The sequence below is a fragment of the Pteropus medius genome, unplaced genomic scaffold (genome assembly GCF_902729225.1).
Source record: "Pteropus medius unplaced genomic scaffold, Ma_sr-lr_union100, whole genome shotgun sequence".
NCBI classification, from domain to species: Eukaryota; Metazoa; Chordata; class Mammalia; order Chiroptera; family Pteropodidae; genus Pteropus; species Pteropus medius.
Window position 1 is genome coordinate 7,999,322 of NW_024342467.1, and position 24,498 is coordinate 8,023,819.

Below are 24,498 nucleotides of genomic sequence, written 5' to 3' on the forward strand. Positions count from 1 at the left end.
ATAAACTCTTCTCTCTACTATAGACTTTTTTTTTTAGCAAAACGTTAAAAATATTTGACTTATGTCTGCTGTTAGGTCCAATGATTATGAGTCTGTCCTAATGAAGTATTTTGAAGTGTTCAGCTATTTATTTAAATAACATTTACCATTTTTTAAAAAAGTTTTAATATAGGTGATACACAGAAAATTTGAAAACCACATAAAAGTACAAGGGAAAAATAATCCTCACGTCACTCATTTTCTTCATTACCTCTTGGTTGTAACACTAATTTCAGAGTATTGTCCTTTGATAATTTTTTTATTTGATTTCAATTTTCTTATATTTTTCACTAGGCATTCCTTGGTCCTTTTATATTATGATTGCTTATAGTAAGCGTTCTTGTTTTATCTTATCCTTGTAATGAGATCTTAAGGATGACTGTGTATCTCCTTTCTACTCATTTATTTATTCAACATATATTTATTAATATCCATGTGTGAAAGACTGCATGGGAAAATATGAGTCAATGAGCAAAGCTCATACTCTTATGAAACTTACTAACTAAAGATAAAGTATTGAATTTTGGTTGTCAACCCACAAGATCAGGAGCCATGTTAATTCATTTTTTTTAATCTATAAAACCAGCATAGGATCTGTTTCTTTGTGCATATACAATAGATAATAGTTAGATACTTACATGTGATGAATAAATAACTGTTATTGAACGAGCAGTTATTTGTCTCTTGCCATATTCCTAATAGTAGAGATTGGATAAGTAGGATTTTGCTTGCTTGGTTGTGAAGTTCTGTATTAAAATGTAACATTTGTATCATGCTTATCAATTAGAAAATTATTGCGTTATCTCAAAGGGTTCCTTGAAGCCCAAGTAAAGCAATAAATACACATAATTAAAAAAGAAGGAAGATGTTGGTGTTATTTATGTGAAGCTCTTGCTGTGTTGAGGTCTTCATTGAGAAAGCAAACATTTAGTAGCCTCAGGCATCTAAAACATGACTGTTATTGAAAACAATGGCTTTTAGTTTTCAAATATCTGTTGAATATTCTTAATGCACAAATAATTATTTAGTTTTGAGCAAGCATATGAAAAGATATAAAATGCAGCAGAAAATAAGTTCACAGATGAGTTAGAGTCCTGTTTTTAAAAGCTCTCATATTATGCATAGATAATTTTACACACACACAAATACACACATATGTAAATTGTATCTAGAGCTTTCCTGCACTCATCCCCTGGCTAATTAAATTTGTCTTTCACATCTCAAATTAAACATCGCTTTTTAGGATGGAAGTTCCTTCAAACTCTATATATCAGGTTCTTCTTTATGTTTTTTTCATTGCATTCTGCATTATTCCTATACAGCATTCACTGTATTTATAATTACATTGTACTGAGAATTATTTGTCTTTTCATTTGTCTTTTCATTAGACAATAAATATAAAAAAGGCTCAACACACCAACAAAATATCTTGTATAGAGTATGAGCTCAATAAGTATTTATTTCATGCAATAAATTTAATGTAGAAAAGACGATGACGGAAAAGAAAAACAAAGTGTGACAGAAATTTAATTGGAAAGTGAAAACAATTTTAATGTGAGACCTCATAAAATGTTCTATGTAAAGTTTGAAGTGGACCTTTGAGCATGTGTATGAGTGCCGAATATGAAGCTTTATAGACACATCTAGAGGGGATGATACAGTAAAGGTAGATTGGTGGGAGCACAAATGATCAGGGCCAACATAACCGTTAGACACAGTAAACACTGTGTCCAGACCCTATAATACTTTAAGGGGCCCACAAAATGTTTTAATTTTTGATCTAAAGAAAATAAATATTAGAATAATGAATTCAATGTGTGCCAATATAAGCATAAAATGTAATTATATATAGATATAGATATAGATATAGATATAGATATAGATATAGATATAGATATATCTATATCTATATCTATATCTATATCTATATCTATATCTATATCTATATCTATATCTATATCTATATATTTTTTTTTAATAGAGGAAGGGGCCCAAAAAGGCAAAAGTGACCAGGCCTGTGAAAGTCATAATTCAGCCCTGGAATGATATTCATTATGCAGTAGATAGGAATTTGGCTAGAACTTAGGAAAGGAATAGATCTAAGGCTGAAGATTGCAGGTTGGTCTCAGGTGAAGGAGAGACCAGATGACATTCTGAGGAGATTCTTCAAACTTTGGTTTACCTTCTCAGACTTTTATGTCAACTTTTTTTCTTACAGGAGGGCTTTAGGAAGAGAATTCTTGGAGGAAGGAATAGGATGGGTTGGTTTTAGGAGTAGGGTGATCATTAGGGGCCTTTTGCATTGTTTAGATGAAGGTTAAATAGGAGATTACAGAAGGAAAAGACAGGGATGGATATTACAGTCACTCAGTGTATAGTTACCCATGCGTTTTAGATCATATGCAAAAAGCTTATCCGGAAAGAAAACTCCCAAAGTCATAATTATATATTTGCATTCCCTCTGATTGTAAAATCCAGGAGAGGAGAGACTGTCAATCTTACTGGTATATCTCCATTAAACATGGAGACAATCAAGAAAACAAGAGACTTAGAATCTTCTAAAAGTGTTAAAACTGTTATGACTAAAACTAGATTTTGACCAGACCATCCTAATCTATTCATCAAAGCAAATGCTCAAAGCCTGAGTACGTGGCAAATGGTAAGTTCAGAAGTATGCAGAATGATAAATTGCTGAGGTTATATTTAATACTCTATAAAGGAAACTAATAATTTTATGGTATTGAGATTATGCCATACAACCTATGAGAAATTCTTTGTCCTATACCATTATAAGAAGACTAAAAGATGTCAAAATGTTGTCCTTTAATTGCTAATTTTTAGGATCCCATGAATTTCATTAACAATATTACTGAATTAAAATCTAGATAGAATTTTCAGAATTGAGCTTCATTGGCGGTTTGAAAGCAGTTGAATTATTCTCTCACTTGTGTTGCAACAATTCTGGGGCTATATTTAAAATGTTGGTATCAAGGTAGGAAATGAGTCTGAGTCGATATTCCTCTCGAGGTTAAAGGTCTGTTTCTTTCAATCAGTTCAAACTGACAGGCCTCCTGCCATCACCTCCTCCTCAGCCAGGCAGACAGGCCCTGGCTGTCCGTGCGAAAACATCTGTTGAATGGATTTATTGACTAGATCTTGTTTTTTCTCTCCCCTTCTCTATTTTTTTTTTTTCTTTTTCCTTCACAACGTTTATTATGTCACTGACCTGATGAACTTAATTTGTTGACATGTTGCTCTCAGTGTCTCCCTCAATGCCTGTCTCACATTTCTTTCTACTGTGCTCTTTTCTTGGCAACAGCCCTTCCTGGAACCCCAGCACACATGTGCGCTCTCGGTGCGCCAAGCTCAGCTGGCTATGGTTGGCATGGATGGATTAGAGACACATCATCTTGGCTCCAGGACTCATTCCTCTCCTGCTGCCTCCATTTTACCTCACCTAGCAGTGGACCAGCCTCTCCAGCCTGGCTCTGCAACTGGTAGGAATCCCTAAAGACTTTCCCTAATAGGCAGGCTAAATAGACCATTCCCGTAGGATTAACCGATTTAAATGCTCTGAATAACTCCAATAGCAGAACGCTCCATTTTAACCCAGTGCAACCTCAATTTTATGAGGTTATATTGGCCACAAGACAAACAGCACATCTGATAAATCTTTGGCTTAGTATTAATAACCTCATAAATTGTTATCATTTAAGGGCCTGGAAAACATATCAACAGGTGCATTGGTCCCTTTTGGAAACAAAAAATCCCTACAACATTCTTTAGTAGTGTTCCTCAATCTCTTCTTTCTAGTAGTCCTGGCCACTAGGAAATTTATGATGCTTAGTATTATTTGAATCTGCAGAGTGTCTTTCCCCCAATTTGTTATTCTTGATTTGTTTTACTGTTTTCTTCTTATTTCCCATACAAATGACTATGAAAGTCAATGGTGCCAAGCAAACCTAGATTAATGCTACATTTATTATGGCACCCCTGGGTGGGCTATTTGGCCATCCTATTCCTTTGCCTACATCTGTGTTTGATATTTCAGAACCTGACTACAGAGGGAAACAGACCAGATAATTCCAAGGTCAGAGGAAGGTGAAGTCTGGAACACACACAAAAAGGGGTGCTATTCCCTCTACAAAGGAACTGCGTTGTAAATATTTGTTTCTATCTGTTGGACCCTGTTCTTGTTCCATGCTCTCAAACTGTGAGATATTGCAGCCCTAAGGGACTCATAACTTGGATGAAGCAAGAAGAGAATTCATAAGTACCTTCCCCCCAAAGGCTCTCATAGGTTATCTGATTTATTTTTGAATCATTTTTCAGGATTCAGTTTGTTTTTGTGGCTTCCATGACCTCATGCAACCCTTTGTGCTTGGAAAAGTTAAAATATTATTTCTGAAATCACATTCCCAAGCCTTGATATCATCTTTTATTTTTTTAAAAAAATCAATGAATGAAATGGTTGAGTTATTTAACTTTGACAGTCGTCTTTAAAAAGTCTGCATAGGAGCGACTTCTTTCTTATATGTGTTATACCACAAGCCAACATTCCATACTAGGAGCTACAGGCTGGGTATATTTGGATAGATTTATTTTACCACATTAGCCACTGCCTCTGATCCCTCTATTTCTTGGAGCAAAGCAAACTTGCCCTAGTATCCCAGACGATGCAGGACGGCAGCCCAGTGTCAGCAGAAGCCGCTTGGATCAGCCATGCCTGGTTCTATCCCTGGGCTTCAGAGAATCTTTTGCTCAAAGCCAGATACATGATGTAGAGAAATGCTTTTTGTAGGTAGTCAGAGCATAGCCTTTAAGAATTATATATTTTTCAATTATTTTTCCTGAAAGTGGTTTTTATTCAGCCATAACCTGTCAGAGAGCGCAGAGTCACAACCATCCTATCATAATGCCAATTTTTCACTCAAAATCATTTCCTTAACTTAAAAGTGAGCTTAACTATAAAGTTTTGTGGTCCTATTCTCATGTATGCTGCTGTCTGCAACTATAACCCTACTGATAGAGTTTATTTTCTTAGTTAAGGGGAGCGGCCTTTTCCTGACATGTCTTGATTTCCTCTACTTTTATATGTTCTTTCAGTATAAATGAAGCCAGATCTCTGAATATTAGAGTGATCCTACAAGTTCGAGAAACAGTGTTGCCTAATGGATAGGGTTTGGAGGCCTTAGAAGAATCCAAGTGAAAGGGTATTATAAACATGCCATAAACATACCCTGATCATTTAACCTAAAGACTGGTCATTTCAGATGATTAGTTTCCTTCTCGTAATGTCAGCATCCTAGTATTTATCAGAGTTTACACTTCAAACATAAACAGGGAAATGAACTTGAGATTTTTTTCATATTTCATGGATTCAATGAGGCACATTTCTTGTCTATATGAGAGATTATATAAGTTTATATTTTAAAAGCACTGAGTTTTATTCTTAATAGGTATTTAATATGTTTTAGCTGAACCAATAAATAATAATATTGTGTAGTATATATGTAATATATGTACATATAGTCACAAACACTTATGAACTTACTAGTTCAAATCTAAAAACACTGGAAGTAAAAGGTACTTTTTAATTCTTCTGGTTAAAGAATAAATGATTTCAAGTTTATGTACTTTAATAGAGAAAAACCTGCTTATTGTCTTATTTGACCTTAAAAATGTTGCATCCTAACATTTGAATCCTTAAAAAGGCTTAATAACTTTTTAAAAAAAATATGCAAAGTATGTAATTTATATATCAGCTAAAAGCCCCTCTGCTGTTATGGGATTAAGAACATTTATTTGCTTGGTAACTTTCATTTAGTGCTTTTCCAAATCCAAAGGAAATGAAATGCACGGTTTTCACTCTACTCCTCCACATATTGTTCTGGCTTAACTCCAAGCTTAAATTTCCCCTGTAACCTACATACTCATAATCCCTATGACCTCAAAATTCATTTTAGTATTTCTAATGATTTTGATTTTAGAGGTAGGTGAACTCTTAAGGGTTTCATTTGTAGTATATTTGAAAACAAATATTTTTAAGCATTAAACGCCTTTCTCTTAAACTCTTTAATGTCAACTTGTTGTAGATACATTTAAAAAATCACAAGTGGCATTCAAATATGTTCTTTGGAAATATGTAAGTTTTTCCCAAAAGAAAGTCATACAATCTGACACACTTAAAAGTTCCATTAAAAATAAGGAAGAGAAAACAAATATGTGGTAAAGGTAGGCAATCTGCTTAAATCCATTCTGTAAGAGCTATACTTTTTTGGCACAACTGAAAAGTTATTTAATTTTAAACACATAATTTTCAAGGCACACCATTCAAACCTTCACCCTCCATGTGGATTCTCAGCATCCACCTGGAGTAGCCACACCGCCCCATTTTTGTGAAGAACAAAGCAATGTTCCAAGAAGAAGATGTTGTCTGAGTTCAGTTAGCTGTTGAAAGAGGAAGTCTTCGGTCCATTTCCTGTGAAGACTTTATTGGACCGAGAAACAGAGACTGAGATGTAGCTACCACCTGGCAGCCCTACAGAGAGCCTGGATGAAGCTATTTCTAGGATGGACAAGAAGAGCATATGATCATGAAGCTACTTTAGTGACAATGAAGAATACATGTTGTAGAGTCAGGTTGCCACATATTCATATGGATTTTATGTTATATTAGAATTTGAGTAATAATATTCCATTTAAGAACTGCTTTTTTCATTATATTTAAAGCCAAGGCATGGTATGTATATGTATTCTGCTAACTAAGAGAAGGGAAGTGTATTTTAGCTCAGTCATCTCTTCTACTCAGTTATTACTAACAGAGATGAGGCTTGGCTATGACCTTACAACCAGACATTGACAATAGATGATATAATTGGGTTTGTTTATACCAAACGGGATTCATTGAAACAAGAATTTAATGGCAAATACATTTAACTGGCTTTATCTTCTCTATCACTCAGTACATTTTAAGACCTTCTTTCTCCCATCACTGGGTTACCTTATGTAATCTGCGAGTAAATTCTTTATAACATTGTCTCTTTAGTCAGAGTCTAATGCAAAGTAGAATCATAGTGCTCAAACAAAAACAGCCATTAAAAATAATTTAGATGTTTCTTATATTTATCTCATTTAATGAAACTGAAAGCCAGAGAAAGCACAAGGTCTAGGCTAGTCTAAAAAAATGTAGCAAAAATTTTTGAGGGTTTTTTTCCTTTGGTAAAAAATAAACTACCAGGATTTAAAATGCAGGTAAAGACTTTATATTAAGACTCTCGTGTATTTTTTCAAATCCTAATTTTAACTCGTATCCCATTGATCAAAAGAGAGATTGACTTGTTGGTTTATGTTGCAAGTAGTAACCAGTGGGGCAGAAAGGGTCAAAGAAAAGTAGAATTCCATATGAATCCCAAAGAGAAGAGCAGGATTGTTTTGTACCTTGTAAGTCTTTGTTTCTGGGGGAAAAAAAGGAAAGAAAAAGAAAAAAAGAAAGAGGAAAGGAATGGAGATGAAAGATGAGGTTAAAGTCTCACCTTGCAGTCTACCTGTTAACACCTCATTGCTACATCATTAAGATGAGTAAGTAGGGGTTTAGGGTTCCAGACTTTATTTATTTCCCCTTAAATTCAAATGTCTTTCCTGGAGCTCCTGGACTTTGTATTATAATCTCCAGATACTTGGCAATAACTTCCAGCTACCATAACTTGTTTCATAATTTTTTTTGGCAGTAGTTTATAAAAAAAAATGTTGTTAAAAGAAAAATAATTACTATGGAGGTGAAGTTAGATGAAACAGTGAAAAAATTAAAGCAACTTGATTAGAATCTCTATTATTGAAGTATATGTTTTCAAAATAAAGAACATACTATACTTTTAGTTTCTGTATTATCATTAATATATCTTTTATTTTTATGAAATTGGTTGAAAATATGTTAAACAGTTTCTGTTATGTAATAGTAACTCAAATTCTTGATATATCTGAATTGCGAAGACATGTCCTACACATCTTTGTATTTTAAATGTTACTTTTTAAGCCTGCCAGCTTTCCTTTCTGCCTTCCTTCATGTCTTCATTTTGATTTGTTTTAAAATAGTTATTCATCTCCTTTTTGTGCAAAATGCCATGTAGAAGTGTACAACTGAGTAAAATAAATGCTTGTATTAGAGGTACTTGCCAATAGGTGGATAAGACATAGAAAATAAAAGGTAGTACACTAAAGAAGTAAGGCTACAAAAACTTGAGGAGTCCAAGGATATACCAGTTAGGTTCATCAAGGAAGGCTTGATAAGAGAGATACCTGATCTAGTTCTTACAGCTATTCATTTATGTTTTCCATTTATTTATTAAAAATACTTTTGAAGACCTGCTATATTCCAAGTATGACAGACACTAAGAGTTCAGAAGTAAGCAGTGCAACTCAAGTCTGTGCTTTCATAGATCTTACCAGATAGCGAAGAAATATACAGTTAACAAGATTATACAACAATTGCATATTCGTGATAAATGCTCTGAAGAACATGTAGGAGATGTGATGAGAGCATGTAGCAGGACACCTAATGTAGAGATCTCAAGGAATCCTTTGTTGAGGAAGTGACATTAAAACAACCTTGAAGCATGACTAGGAATTAGCCAAATGAAGACTGGAAGGAAGAAACTTTAGCATAGATGGAACAGCATGCGTGAAGATCCCAAGGCCAGTATGATTTTGATGCTTTAGTGGAATGGAAGGTAGGCTTTTGTGAGAGAAATGGAGATCGAGAGAGAGGTGTATGAAATGAAGCTGGAGAGAAGTGGAGGGGCCTATATATGCTGAGTTTGAGAAAACTTAATCTCGTCAGTGAAGTCATCAAAAGATTTAAGCAAAAGTAGCTACTGTCCTGTGGCAAATGGAATAGAGCGAAAGTCAGGTAACCAGTTAAAAGGCTATCTCAGGAGTCCAGAGTGAAGATAATTGTACCTTGGATTGTGTATGGTTTTGGCTCTGGAGATCAGAAGTAATTCAAGATATGTTTTGGAGGGAAAAATAGACACTGCTTGTTGGTTCATTGGACAGGGAGTGTCAAGAGGACACTGAAATTTCTCATGTGAGCAGTAGTGGACCATGATGTTCTTTACTGAAATGAGGAGCACTGTGTGCAGTTTAAGATCCTGAAGTCAAATCTGAGACATTTCACTTTATGAAAGCGATGAGACATCCAATTGGAGATTTTGAATGGGCGATTGAATAGACAAGTGTGCATATATGTACTGCTCAGAAGAGAGCTTAGCACTGAGGATGAAAGTGTGAGAGTCAGGGGTTCTCAGAATGGATTTTGAAGCCTTTTTAGTCTTAAGAATGGGTATTATTTGCTGTGGTCCCCAACCTTTTTGGCAGTAAGGACCAGCGCTCCTATGAGAATCTAATGCCTGATGATCTGAGGCAGAGCTGAGGTGGGGATGCTAGCTCTGGGGAGCGGCTGCAGATATAGATGAAACTTCACTTGCTTGCCAACCACTCACTTCCTGCTGTGCAGCCCAGTTCCTAAGAGACCATGGACTGCTACCGATCCACGGCCTGGGTGTTGGGGACCCCTGTATTTAGACTAGCAAAATTATAATATTTTTAGACACAATTTTTACTACATGGTTTCAATATATATATATGTCATTCTTCAGTGTGATTTTAGTAAACTCAGGGGCAGATATTTCCCCCTCTTGAGTAACATTCTTCTAACGTGGTACTCTATGTCATAGGGAGAATAAAATGCATTAACTAATTGAACTTATTTTAGAAGAAAAATAGCCGGTACTTATCTGTTCTTGAATAGATACTTATTTTTGCTTTTTAATTTCTTACCATGGATTCTTCTGTCCTCATTCCATGTCCCCAGAGAATATATTTTGATGGTAATTTATTAGAATATTGGCTAAATAATTTCTTAAGTCAGGCAATTTTGTCAATAACATGTTTCCCCACTACCAAGGAATTGCATTAAGGGTGGAAATCTTTTCAAAATTAAAGAGAGTTTTCATTATTATGTAATTTGCTTTCATAGATCTGTAAATTCTATTTTATATATTCTTAGTAGTTCATTTTATCAAATTTTCATAAAATCTTTCCCATCATAGGGTCTAACAAATATGAAATATGTTAACTCATAATTTAAAAGCAGAGTTAAGTATCTATAATTTTTACTAAAGGTATTGCAATTGACTTTTTTAAAGAAACACTTCAAATGCCCCACAATATTATAAGATCTGCAGTATCCATATTGCTTGCAATTTGGTATAAATTATGAGAAGAGCACAGTAAGCAAAGACAAAACTCTTTCTGCACAACTTTGAAGATATTGCTAAGCAGAACAGGCAAACAGAAAATCTTCCAGTTTATTACAAAGATGTAATCCTGATCTACAGTGAGGCTAGAATTACTTACGAAATAAATTCACAATTTAAAAAGTCAGCTCATTTTGTGGCTTCAGTGATAAAATTTAACCTCTACTGAATTGAATTATCTGTCTAAAAATACTTTATCACGATTTAAGATACTGGTAAAATTACAGGTTTTTTAAAATATAAAGTTTCTTAAGATTACCGTCTTCATACACTTTACAGATTTACTAAGACAGGGTCTGAGTACTGATTAATCCATAGGTTGACTCTTTTTGCATATATATCCAGATATACAGTACTAAAATAGCTCTTATATGCCCCTAGGAGTTTGTGGATATGTATTCTTTCTCTATTTGTAAATTTATTTAGAAAAGAATGCCTTTTTTTGAGTAATCATATTGTCATCTAACTTGTATCATTTCTCAGTCTTGTGCTGTTTTCTTTGTCCTGAAGGAATTGCCTATGACCCTCTGATGCTGAAACACCAGTGCATTTGTGGCAATTCCACCACCCACCCTGAGCATGCTGGACGAATACAGAGCATCTGGTCACGGCTGCAAGAAACCGGGTTGCTAAATAAATGTGAGGTAATCCTGAATTGGCCACACTCTTTTACTTACTTAAATAAATCATGTTAAGAGGCCAGGATTCATTTGAGTAGTCGTAGAAAAACGTTAACTCTGTAGCACAAACACCATGATTGATGAACCATCCATCATAAGCACTAGTAGCACAGAACTTTTGATCTGACTCTGGGTTAGGCACACAGTAGGTACTCAGTCAGTGTTAATGGACTAAGCAGCTGCCTGATGTGTGTGTCCCATTGCAGCATTTTTTAGTACACATGCTAGGATTCTTGTTTCTAAATAGGTATCATTTATGGAGTTAATTGCCTGAGAAACTTCACAAAATGTTAAGTACTAAATAATTGTTATTCCTTGTTGTAAATTATTCTCTGAACTCAGATATATGCCAGTTTTATCTCATGGAAATCAATAGATTTAAAAAATAACTCTTCTCTTACCAAGAATAGTCACTCCTTCTTATGAAGTGGCTGATGTTTTTATATTTTTATTATAGAGGTCTGAATACTTTTATCAATAATTCTTTAGACTCATTTCTGTAAATTCCTAATGAGTTTAATTTTTCATTTAGAAAAATCTATTTAGACTTTCAAAGGTTGAGGGTAAAAATGATCACAGTTTTAAAAGGCTCCCATTTTCAAATTTGAAAAATGTATAACAGCCAGTAGCTGTTTGATTTGGTTGCTATAAATGTTTATTATTACCTAAAATCCCATAACATTCTATATTTGAGTCCAAAACATTTTTAACAAAGAAAAATATTCCCCATATATTTTCTCATATTACTATAACATATATTGATCAAAAATATTTTTTCCTGTATCTATATTATTATGTTCCAAACTTATTCTAGAATTATGAGATTTCGCAAGACAAATATGGTCCCTCAAGACAGTTTGACAATTTATCATGTTGCTATTTGGTTCTGTTGTCATTTGTAGATCAGTGAAGGGAATCCAATGTAGTTTTTACCAGTTTGGGAAGAAATTAAATGGATAATATTTTGAGTATAGTTATGTCATGAGGAAACTGATATATTGAGACCCTATTAAATTCACTATACTTTGATTAAAAAAAAAAAGCAGCAATATTTTGTGCCTACTTTTGAGTTAATTTATTTTTGGCAGCCCAAAATGTAGTTAAGAAAATTCCTATTCAAAGCCAATTTAGTTTAAAGTGAACCTGTAAAATATTTCATTTGAAATAGAAATCCAAAGCATTCAGAATGACACTTAGAGTCAAGTGTACTTGCCTATATTCGATAGCGTGAGTCACATCAATCTGATCCTTTTTTTCTGAAAAGTAGTAAAAATTATGGACTTTCGAAGCTGCAGTCATTCATTCAGTTTATTCATTTCAAAGGATAAATTATTTATTGATTTTCTCTTTTGAAGATGAATAATATGAACTAAATGGTTATTTTCTTTACATCAAAACATAGATAACGTCTGCGAGTTATTCAACAGTTGAGATCGTGAATGAATACACCAGACTAGTGTGTACAGATTTAGTTTCAAAAGTTTCGTTATATGTTTATAACAGAATTATCAAATGTTTTTAATATTTAAAGTTCTTCTTTCGACTAAATGTATTCTTTACCTAGAATCTCCAAAGTGAAGGAATTTGCACTTGATTTATTTCCCTGATTCTCTCCTAAATAAAAGTCTATTATTCATCTTTTGCTGGTCCATGTTATATGGCAGGAGACTTTCATGCTTTTTGGTAAATTTTAGAGTTATCTTTAAGGTTTTCATGGTTTTGATAATGCATTTAGGAGGCCAAACCACTCCATTGTCTACACAATCCCATGTAGAGTACATAAACCAGTAAGGGGACTTCTTTTTGGTGGACTGGTCTTAATGGACATTTAATGATGCGAACATCCATCTACTATACACTTTTTCCAGCTTGGCAATCTTTCTGTGTTTTTGCCAGCTGAGACATTTCTGTTTACATTTTTTTTTTTTTACTTTTAGGTCTTTATTATTTTCTGGTGCTTTACCCCACCCACTCCAAATTAGTAGTGGCTGATTACTTCGAGTGCATTGTTAGATTGTGGCATACGTTAAAGCTATTACCTGAAGAAATGCTGTTTATGAAAGAAGCAAAATGCAGAAATAAATGGAATGTAATATAATTTTAAGAACGTTGGTCTTAAAATTTATCATCCCTTTGTGATCAGTCTTTTTTTTTCAGTTCTTCATACATCACATTATTTTAGTTGTGTATTGTTTGAAACCATAATAGTTAATTTATACAACACGTTATTGATATGCTAGCAGACCCAGGTGAAATGTCAGAAGCACTGTGGGATTGACAAGAATGAGTGAGTCTAGCCCTAGACTGGTAAGCTAACTAAGAGTCTCTTTGTCAAACAATCACACAATTAACAAATAATGCACTTGAAAGCCCAAATCAGCAAATTTCCTCGTAATGAAGACCAAGCACAAATGTCTAATCCAAAATTTCACAATAATGCAAACAGAGCACGTTTTTTCTTAACATAGTTTGGGAGGAGTTCACGAGATGTTTGCTTTCTTAAGTGATGTAATTGTTGCCCATATGTGTATATTTGCTCCTGTATTACCAAATATCTATGACTTTATGCTGACCTAATTCAAAATATGAAAGAGAACTTGTAAAACCATTAAAAAACAATTTTAAGAAAACTAGGAATTTAATATCACTTTGCCTCCATGTGAATAATTTTAGGAATATTCCTTGTGGAATTTTTGAAAATGATCATTAACTAAACAAATGTTATCATTTTGTAAAGGCTTTCGGGTTATATATAAAACACAAAAGATTTAAAACATGGAAGCAAAAGAAACATGACTTATTTTCTCTTCTTGATGGTTTCTACCAGAAGAGAGGGGACCAGCAGAGATGATTACAAAACGGTTTAAGCCCACACAGAAATAGTAGAATCTATTTTCTTAGCCAGTACCCTCTCCAGTAAATACAATTGAAACAATTTGATACATGTTCATTGTGAATTTTCTTTTAAAGTTTTTGATTTGACTTGTTAAGTTTAATATACACATTTATTGATATATTTTTAAACCCTCCTAGAAGGATGCAAACCTTTCTATCTCAAGCAAAAGTATTTTGAAAATTTCAGTGTTATGAGAAGAAACAGACAAATCCAGACATAGAACAAACCTTTCAACAATTCACCCAAACATTACAATCAGTTGCTGAATAGCCAGGAGAAAAGCACAGGTAAATGGCAAGTGGTCAGGTACATGGGGATGCATTGTCTGGTTGAAAAGGCAAGATGATTCCTATGCTAATGGGCTTCCTGGTTAGTGTTTATGAGCCTTCTAAAAGGATCAAGGCCAATGATAATGTCTTCCTACCGAACTTGACTTTTTCAGTTCAAAAGAAGTTAGGTTCCAGCTCTGATGTGAATGAATATTTACCATGGTGGCCCAAGGACTTAAGGAGAACCAGGCTTGCCTTTCTGAATGATCTAGTTCTGACTCTCAGGAAGTTAAAGTCCAGGTCTATTCCTTGGTTATATCTATAGCAACCGTTCCTGAGAAGGTAAAACCTGTGTGTCTGGGACTCCAGGGATTTGAGTATCAGCCCTGATGTCTAGGTTATCACTCTCTCTTGAGCAGTGTGGACTGCTTGGTTGTGAGAAATACATCTCAACTAAATTGTTTTATTAGATTTTATGGAAAAGGAAATAATTGAATAGGATATAACACATACAAGCTGGGTCTCAATATCCAGCAATTTGCCATCTTTAAACATTATTTTCCTGCCAGGTCTGTGTAGCTACCCATAGTTAGTGATCAACCTGTTTCCAGGGGAGTCGACAGAGCTCTGGGAACATATACCTGGCCAGCAAGCAGAAACCTGTCTAGATAAGTGGCATTAATTTATTGATAATAGTGGTACTCAAATGTTAGCATATATCAGAACCATCTGGGGAGATGTTAAAATGCACATTGCTGGGCACCAACCCCAGAATTTTAGATTCAATAGGAGTGGGGTCCTATTGGAATGGGGTCTAAGAATTTGTATTGCTAATGTTGTCTCGACAGTCCTAATACTGCTGATCTGGGCATCACACCTGGAAAACATAATACATCCATTCAATGGTATTTATCAAGAATCTGAGTTTTCCAGGCTTTTGTGTTAGGAGCTATGGACATAATACTGAAAAGCTGCATCCCCTGCCTTCAAGGAGGTTACCACCTGGTGGGATCAGCAAACAATCGAATTATCACATAAATACATATATAACTGCAAACGCCCAAAGGGTTTTGAGTCACTACTTTTATATTGCAACGTTTTTAATGACCTATTGCTTGAGCTGGGGAAAGAAATAAAATGAGAAAATAAATTTATATTTATACGTGGTCAGCAGTCTGCATAGTGTTTAACAGTATCAGAGGAGCCCTTTGAGCAAGAGATAGAGGAAGAGATATATATCAGGAAGCAAAGGCGGCAGTATCCCAGATCTTGTGTTGAAGATCTTGCCCTCCTTCTGTCATTATTTATGTTTCTTTGTCTATTTGGATACCGTTTCACTGGGACAGAATGTAAAAAGTCTCAATTCTGCTGGCATACAGAGGAGAGTCAGCTTTCCTCAACCAATAAAGTAGTCAATTTTGCAGTTAAACAATGATATAGAAAAGATGGCAATTTGAAAACATTAAAAGTGCTCAGTGGTTTCAAAACAATAGACTAATCCACAAATCAAACTTACGTGGTGTGTCATTTCATTCAACAGTATAGAAAATTAATCAGAATGGATTCTTCAAAGGTTATTGTTCAACATTAGATTTGACCTTAGTCCTGTCATTAATTATCTGTGTACTTTTGTCAAAGCATTTAACCTTACTGATCTTTGGTTTTCCCACGTGTAAGATGAGGGTGTTGGGCAAGATGTTTGCTAGAATCTCTCCCAGCTCTAATATTGTATGAAATTAGATGGCTAATGAGTTTACTTGGAACATAGCACTTTCTTTGGTTGAGAGTAGGCAAAATGTGTAGGTTGTTTTAGTAAACAAGTTGCTTTTAGTTTGTAAACTATAATGTAAATTGACTGTGCTTACTAGTCCTGGTTAACAGCCAGAGAAAACATTAGCCCTCCTTATATGAAATTACAGTGGTTATACAGGTTAACTTCTTTTGGCATGACATGGCACTGTTTTTAAAAAATTGAGGTGCTCAGTAGTCCTTCATGCCAATATCATTTAGTGTTTTCCCTTTTGAATCATTGATACTTAGCTTAGTGATTTGGTTGGGAGGAGTTGGGAGGAAAGAGCAAAACCAGCAGCTTTCTTATCACCGTAGGAAATAGATCTAGAGGGGTCATGTGGTCTCTTCTTCATGAACAAGCACTTTGATTAGGTAGCCAAGTTCCTAAAGTGTGTGTGCCCCTGGAAAAAAAAAAGAATGCGCTCTCCTGTGCTTAAAAAAATGCAGAGATTGACCTATCATCTGTTAGAAATGCAGTTGCAGTTGTTTTTCCAGAAGTGCTCATGACTCTCAGCCCTACCAAGCCACCCACAGACATTTGCTTGCTCTCACTTTTGTTTTGAGAATAACAACATTTTATAATGCTTTTGTTGGATTATACATTATGTGGAATTTGCATTGCCTCTTTGTGACTAATATTGAATAACTTCGTTTCGCTTAATTCATAAGTAAAAACCATAAGCAACATACTGTGCTGAAATGTTTCACTCTTTTGTTCAAGTGCCAACACAAAGTAATTACAAAACAATTCTGGGACACAAAACCAAGCTACTGTTGCCCCTTCTGGGACTTCTCAGCAGTTCCAATGAAAAAAGTGGAGATCAGGTTTAGTGTGAAATTTTAAGATGCCAAGGAGCTCAGGGATCGGGACTCCAGTACACTTCCCTGCACACACACAGGTGATTTTAAAATATCTTTTGCAAATCTAAGTAAAGGAATATAATACCCGTTGGAAAAATACTTTTGGAATGTACACATTTTCTGATATCAAGGCTACAAAGCTCTGAATACTGCAAGTTAATGGAAATTCAATTAAACATTTGTTTTATAGAGTAATCTAACTAGATGGCAGCACATAACAGCTTACTGTTTTGTTTAGTTTGCAAAAAGAAAATGATCTTTGTGTCTTTCAATTTAACTGCAAAGCAGTAAGAAATTCAAACAGGGAGTCTTGTGACTTGTCTCTAAGGACATGGCAATCTTGGGAAGCAGTACGAATGATCTAGAGGCGATGAGTATACCAGGGTACATTGTGTCGTTCTGAGAGAGATTTGTATATCACAGTAGCAAGGACCCAGGTAGATGAATGTATTAAAAATGCTTGTGCAGCCTATAATCAGAATTTAGATGATTTGGAATTTTTTGTTTTTATTTTTATTTCTGCAAAAAATGAAGTATTAATGTGGAAAACAACCAATAACAGGAAATAAGATACACTGCCCTTCTGAGTCCATTTGTAAAGTATTACAGGATTTTAAAAAACTTTAAATAGCAACTTATTAACAAAATGCTTATTAACAAAAATGAAGTTATGTTTTTCAACCATCTGAGAATCGTAGTGCTAAAGTAACGCAAAATATTTATTGTGACAAAATTTGTTGTGTATGTGATTATTATTTAAAAAGCAATGCTTTAACCCAAACCATCAAAATGTTCATTTATTGAGTTGTTTAAAAAATAATTACAATATAGGAGATTCAGATGCATAAAAATTGTGAAAATTGAGCAGTTATACTAAGGGATAATTTTTCTTTTTAACATACCCATAATGATGTAAAATGGGTGGAAATGAAATTTAAAAAAATATGTAGTTCATATGCTTTTTACCACTCAAGACTTTATTATTGAATGGGATTTGCTGTTTTTCTGAAGTGCTTTCAGAATTGCTCTATGCCCTGAAACATTATTAAATAAATTGTAATGACTGAATCAAGCAAGCAGTCTTACATTCAAGTAGTCTGACATTCAACTTGTCATTTTGAAATTCATGTAGACCTTTTTTACTTTCATCCTTCTTTGTGCCATCTATTTAACTATAGTCCCAAATGTTGGTCAGTACAATGTCAGTATCTCAAGAACAGGAAGGATGGACAGGTCCCTCTAACATGTGGTTCTCAACCTAGGCTGCCCAGTAGAATCCACGGGGTGGTTCTAAGTATCTGAATGCTCAGGCTGCACCCAGACAAAGTTAGTCCGAAGTTCTGGAGGTAGGACCCAGGCACTGATACTTTTTAAATTTCCACAGCTGATTCTAATGTTAAAAATCACTGCAACAGAAATTCAACTTCTTAAGTTTGTAAAATTTCAACTTCATAAGCTTAATGAGGTAGAGGCAAACAGGTGAATGGGGTCAAATATTTGAAGATGGGAGAGTAACGGAAGTAAGCATTACCCGAGAAACAACGGTGACATTAACTCATAAGTTACAAACGTAAAAATTATTTTAAATTGGGAAATGCACTCATTATTTTGAAGTCACAAGCTAAGAATACAAGTTTAAAAATTACTCTTATTTTTCAATTATAATTAAGCATATAAAATGAGCTTCAAAGAATAGATCCATTTGAAAATTTGCATGGTCATATCTTCCCTCTTGCCTCAACCATAGGAATTTATCACTTCAGTTATTATATTTGCTTGCCTAAGGCAAATCTATAAATCAAAATAAAAGATATTTTATTGAGTTTTTATATAGAAGGTTATTTCCCATAGAATCTTATTATTTTAGGGGTGATAGGGTGAAATATTTTGGTTAAACCTCCTTATGTTTATAAATGAAGAAACGGCTATGGGTGTGTTGACATATGAGAGTCAGAGCCCAGAACTCAGGGCACCTGACTCGCAGTTTACTTTCTTTCCATGTGACCAACGGAAAGGACCAAAGACCTGTTGGGCTGCCTGCATCCTTTTATCACTCTCCTTTCTTTATAAGAACAGGTGTTTAGAAGACGAAGCATATATGGAAGGTGACACTATAGTTGGGGGGAGGAGATAGAAACTCGTAAAATTTGAAAAAGCAATTGGTCATAACATCTGAAAAAAAAAACAGTAGGTACACTTGGGCATGAGCAGGAGACCATATTTTTTATTTGTTTAAGAGAGAAAAGTATATCAAGAATAATGAACAGGCTGCAAACTGATTCATTAAATGTTCAGTATGGAATTTGTAATAAAGAGTAACTTTGATACTCATAAGTCACTTACGATTCTTTAATTCTGTAAGTCTGCAGCCCTGTGGATGTTTGTAGGGAAAAAAAATCCTCTATTTAGGGATACTGGATGAACTATTTTCAAAAAATGAGATATTGGAGTGGAAATTCTTGCCTAATATGTCACCACTTTGAAAATGATTAAAGAAAATGGGGTCTCCTCCAGCAGAGGCAGGTACTTTGACTTGTCAAAGTTAAGTTGGACATTTTCTCTTAGTTTGGAACTGCCACAAAATGAGCCCTTTCATGTCCTCAATAATACCAAACCAATGCAATCCATCTGTTCTGCTAAATTATTTCTAGTTCCCTAACCAAAGGCATTGCTTTTTCATGCATTTTATCATGATTTTATGCCCTTTATTATATTTTACAAAAGGTTCTGATTCCTCCAGGGCCAATGAGAACTGATTAGGACACTGGCCTCAATCCAGGCTTTGAACACAGGAGGGGAAGGAATAGAACTGTTTCCTTTTTTCCCTGCTCCTTGGCAGGAAAAAAAAAACATGAATCTATACCGTGTGTGCTCTGTGTGTGGGTGGGTGTGGGTAGGCTGCATTTTATCCTGTCACAGTATGACTTTGTAGATCATGTTCAGAACATTCCTTCTATAATCAGGTTGCATTAATGGGCTTTATTTCAGAAAGACTATTTCTTTAGGAAAGAACCATGGTGTGTTGTGAGACTCAATGATATGGTCATTTTAAACAGCTTTAGTCAGACTTCAAACCTGAATGTAGACTGACGCTATGAACTGAAAGAGATCATATTCATCAGTGCTTATCACAGAGTAGGCACTCAGTGCACACTAGTTCCTTTCCTACTTTCAAGGAAGAAGATGCCCAAGTGCACATCACAGAGAGTGAAAATATAATAATGACCCGTTCACTGCAGGGTTTCTTTATTAAGAACATGAAAAACCATGCAATTCCTTTATTAGGCCTATATTAGCACGGTATTTAAGACTTATATTTGAATCTCAAGTGAGATCTCAAGAAATACATAAACGAACACCATATCTTAAATGCATGGCATTCCCAAATATACTGAGAATTCTCAAAAATCCTTTTGGTTAGAATCATAGATGACTTTAGATAGACATCCTGCAGACTAAATATCTCTGAGAACGGAAATCAGTATCCCCCTAAATTATGATTATCAGAGCACTTTATCCTATTTTGTGACTCATTATGGCTGTTGACCTTTGACTCAAAAGAGCATCATGAGAGAGAAATGAAGGAATAAAGAGTACACAGGAAATAGAAAATATGGGAAGGGATTAAATAAAAATATCTATATTTAAGCGTTAACTCATAACATAACAAATTACTGATGATAATTCCAGAAAGTGAGAACCTTCTTGGAGACCTCAGTTTGAGAGGAAAAAATGAAATTGACAAATTGAAGACTTCTGATAAAAGTGAGGTAAGATGGAACTACTCCAGGAGATCCTGTGAGTTAAGAAAGAAGGAAAGCTGTTGCCATTTCAGAATTTTTAGCTTAGTCATCCTTCAAGTTCACGTAGCTTTGCTTCTATGAGATGTAAATCTCAAAATATGCTTTCTCCAGATTGTTTTTCCAAGTAGAAACATATTTCATATTCAATTGGTTTTGTTCACTGTTTTTTTCTATAGAAACATGTATATCCTGTTTGTGAATTCTATTCTCTAGCACCCATAGAAGCAGAAGATGATTGTTAAATATTCCTTATATTTACTGTAATTATTTTTTAAATAAGTATATTTTATAATGATAAAAAGAGCCCACGTGAAAACTTCCTGGGAGTCAAAAAGAAATAGAGAGGGAGGAAAAAAGAAAAATTGAAGTGAAAACTTAGGAACTGTATTACATTTTAATAGTGATAGAGAGGACTACAGTATAAACTAGAATGGAATACTATTTAGAATAAATAAATGCTAAAAAGGCTGGGCCAGATGCTCTATCTTACTGTTACTTAACTGATATCACATAAAGGAATGACTGAGATTCGATAGGTGTCCTTATCTGATTTATCAGCTCTTCAACTGCTGTCAATAATTGAATCTTATTAGATTATTTTTCAAATGTGTGGTTGATTGTTCAGCCTGAATGTTAGGAGGATTGTAGGAGAATGAGAAAGGAGTTGGGACAAGCATGAAATGTATGGTTGAAAATATATGTGACTAGTTTATGAAAACATAAAGATATATTTCTTATTAATGGTATTTAATGTTCTGCCAGAGTAGGACTGATTGTCTCATCTGATTTACAGTGTTCTCCGCTCGTTCCAGTTTTAGATGACTCAGACCATGGGGTTACCACTATTTTTCTTGGGGGATTTAACACCAGCTGAAATCTCACAGTTAAGATGTTCCCTTTAATATTGACTTTGAACTTTCTCCTCCTAATTTTATCTCATTACTTGTCATCTTTTTCTTCTATAAACATTTCTATAAACATTTCCAAATTTAATGGTTATCATCAAGACACCGAGGTCAATAACATGTTCCTTTGTCGATCAGAGCAATGGCTGACCAGATGGCCATCATTAAGTTTGCCTTAGTCTTCAGCATTACCTACCCAATTTAATTTCAGTATTTAACATCTAACTGGGAATAATTTCTCTAAAACATATTTTTATTTTTCTAGAAAAGTAAATTGGGTGTCAAAAAAGAGGGAACTTTAGTGCTATGACAAAGAAAATCCCGTAAGCATGTGTTTATTTGACACATAATGGCGCATTGTCGAGGAGTTTCTGTTTTTCGTCACTCCTGTTACCTTTCTTTTATCCCTCAGGTCTCCTGCTCTCTCACTGTTACATGATTTGCTTTTAGTGGCAAGTACAGCTCTGCCCTCTACCCAGTAAACCCCTAGGAAGTGTCTGTATATTAAGGTTTCCTGGCCTGCTCCATCAGTGAACCACACATCAACAGCAGCTGCATCACCTTAAATTAAGGAGGGTGAATATGGAATCGTCGTGTCCCGCAAGAGGTGTTGTTGTCACCTGATGTTTCCATGTCAGCTGGTGATTTTATGGTCAGGAACATGAAAGGACACCATTCCCTGTGCAGGTTCTCTTTGAATTTCACTCTGCATAGTTCTCTACTAAATATTACCTTACTGGTACTTTATTGTAATACATATTTTAAGTGAAATATTAGTACTCTCTGGTGGTTTTAGGAAACACAGCAATTTCCTAAAGGCTAATTAACTTCGTAAACCAACATGATGTTTACTGAGTTTCGCAGATGTGCCAACCGAGAAAAGTGGCTAGAAAGAACGCTTTGCATATTGACTAACTGAGGCTTGACTTAACATTCAGTTTCATCTGTGTTGAAGGACCTTTCTTAGTCGAAGTGAAAGTCTCTGCCTCGCATGTGTATAAAAATATTGACTGATTCTAGAGTGTCTCAAACTATCTCTGGTTGAACAGCAGTTATTGCTTCTGTTTAATTTCCATTCTGTTACTAACGCTTTCATAGAATATATTAAGAATGAAATACTACAAAAGTGAAATTAAATTGAAGATATATAAGATTATATTAGATTCAACAGACTTAAAAATATTCTGTCAAATTGCTATAAAAGTTTCTAAGTATTCTGAATTTCTGTACAGACCTCATCACAGAGCATTCATAAACAGTTTCAGAACTGTTACTGATCCCGTGGGACATACTTTGAGTAACATTGGTCTAGATTAACACTACTATGAGATGCACACACATGAAATGATCAGATATTTGTTATAATCAAATACATTAAAATGTATTGGTACTTCCTTAAGCCCATTAAGAAACAACTTCTCCAGATAAGTGTAAAATAAGATTTCAATGAATTAAGTCTCAGCTAAACAGTAGACCATAGTTGTTTCTAAGCTGGTACTTTCCCAAAGGAGTTAACTATTAATTTATTTGGTATAAATTTCTTTTTTATGCCAAAGAAGAATATGCTTTATGTCAATTGCCCATTTAGGCATAAGCAATGCATTGGTTCTGAAATGCACGCATTCATTTTTCAAATATTCGTATGGTACTTTACTAAGCAAATCGGTGTCACATTCCTACATGATAAAACTCAGCCCATTATTAATCATCTTAAATGTGACTTGGGGCTTTAGTTTCTTCTAAATGTTGTCAGTAGAGTATTGTAAGCTTCTGCTGTTTTCTTTCAGCGAATTCAAGGTCGAAAAGCCAGCCTGGAGGAAATACAACTTGTTCATTCTGAACATCACTCACTGTTGTATGGCACCAACCCCCTGGACGGACAGAAGCTGGACCCCAGGACACTCCTAGGTCTGTATGGGCCTCCATTTTACTGAGAACAGCACATTCCAGCACTGTCATTAGTCAATGCTGGTGTCAGTTCAAAATACTTGGCAAGCAGTGTGACAAAAAATCAGCTTTTCCATCAGCATTGCTCTGTGGAATGAGTTGTTTACAATGGAAGCCAATGTAGATTAAGAAAATCTTGCATTAGAAAAATTGAAAAAATGACCATAAAAGTTTCATGATGTTTATTTTTAAATTAACATTTATTTGAATAGCATTTGTTCATTGTGTTTTAGCATACAGGAATAAATGCATTGCAGAGTTTGTTTGCTTACATTTTTAAACTAAATGAAAGAAGTTTTTCACATTCTTTATGTAAATTTATTTTCACCTTTTCCATTTGTTTTGTGTTGTTCAGTTTTTTTTCCCATGACCTCAATAGACAGGGGGCATAATACAACTTATTTTAAGTGAAAACTCCTATAACTGTCCCTAGAATACTATATTTTATAGTAAGATTATATTTTAAATCTTAATATAATCTTTTTAATGCATACCTTAACTGGAATTAAATAGTAAAGTAGATGGCAGAAGTAGAAAACTAATAGACATAATTTTTAGCTAATGTATGATTTTTCAAACCTCTGCCATCAGATTTTAAAATAAAATTAATGTTGCACAACTTTATATAAACTTTATATGAAAGATAGAAATAACAGATTTTAGAAAAAGTTTGTTACAAAACTTTATTCTTAGCTGAAACAATTCTATTGTATTTACTTTAATCTTTTATAGTGGAATAACAATACATGACATGGTACTATATACTGAAATGATATTATTTTAAGTATGTTAACTAAAGAAAGGCATTTTAGGACTTTTTCTAGTCCCTTTCTTTCAAATAAACCTGTTTCGTCAGTTCCAAATCACTGGACTCTCTCCCTTAATTCAACAATATTTAAAGTGATTTTATGTTAACTGGTCCTAAACAATTCAAAAGCAAGTATGTGACATGTAATAGGCAGGCATCTTGGAAAGCAATAATAAGGGGAAA

General features: G+C 34.4%; 1 protein-coding gene across 23 annotated transcripts in view; it reads left to right on the plus strand.

The window, feature by feature from the left end:
- The window catches only part of HDAC9 (histone deacetylase 9), an 829,181-nt gene that overhangs the window by 573,163 nt on the left and 231,520 nt on the right, over nt 1-24,498 (plus strand). For all 23 annotated transcript variants that reach the window (XM_039862468.1, XM_039862469.1, XM_039862470.1 and 20 more), the window contains 3 exons: nt 3,359-3,536; nt 10,866-10,999; nt 23,348-23,468. In XM_039862468.1, the coding sequence (XP_039718402.1) occupies nt 3,359-3,536; nt 10,866-10,999; nt 23,348-23,468 (433 nt within the window). The remainder of the gene's footprint in view (nt 1-3,358; nt 3,537-10,865; nt 11,000-23,347; nt 23,469-24,498) is intronic.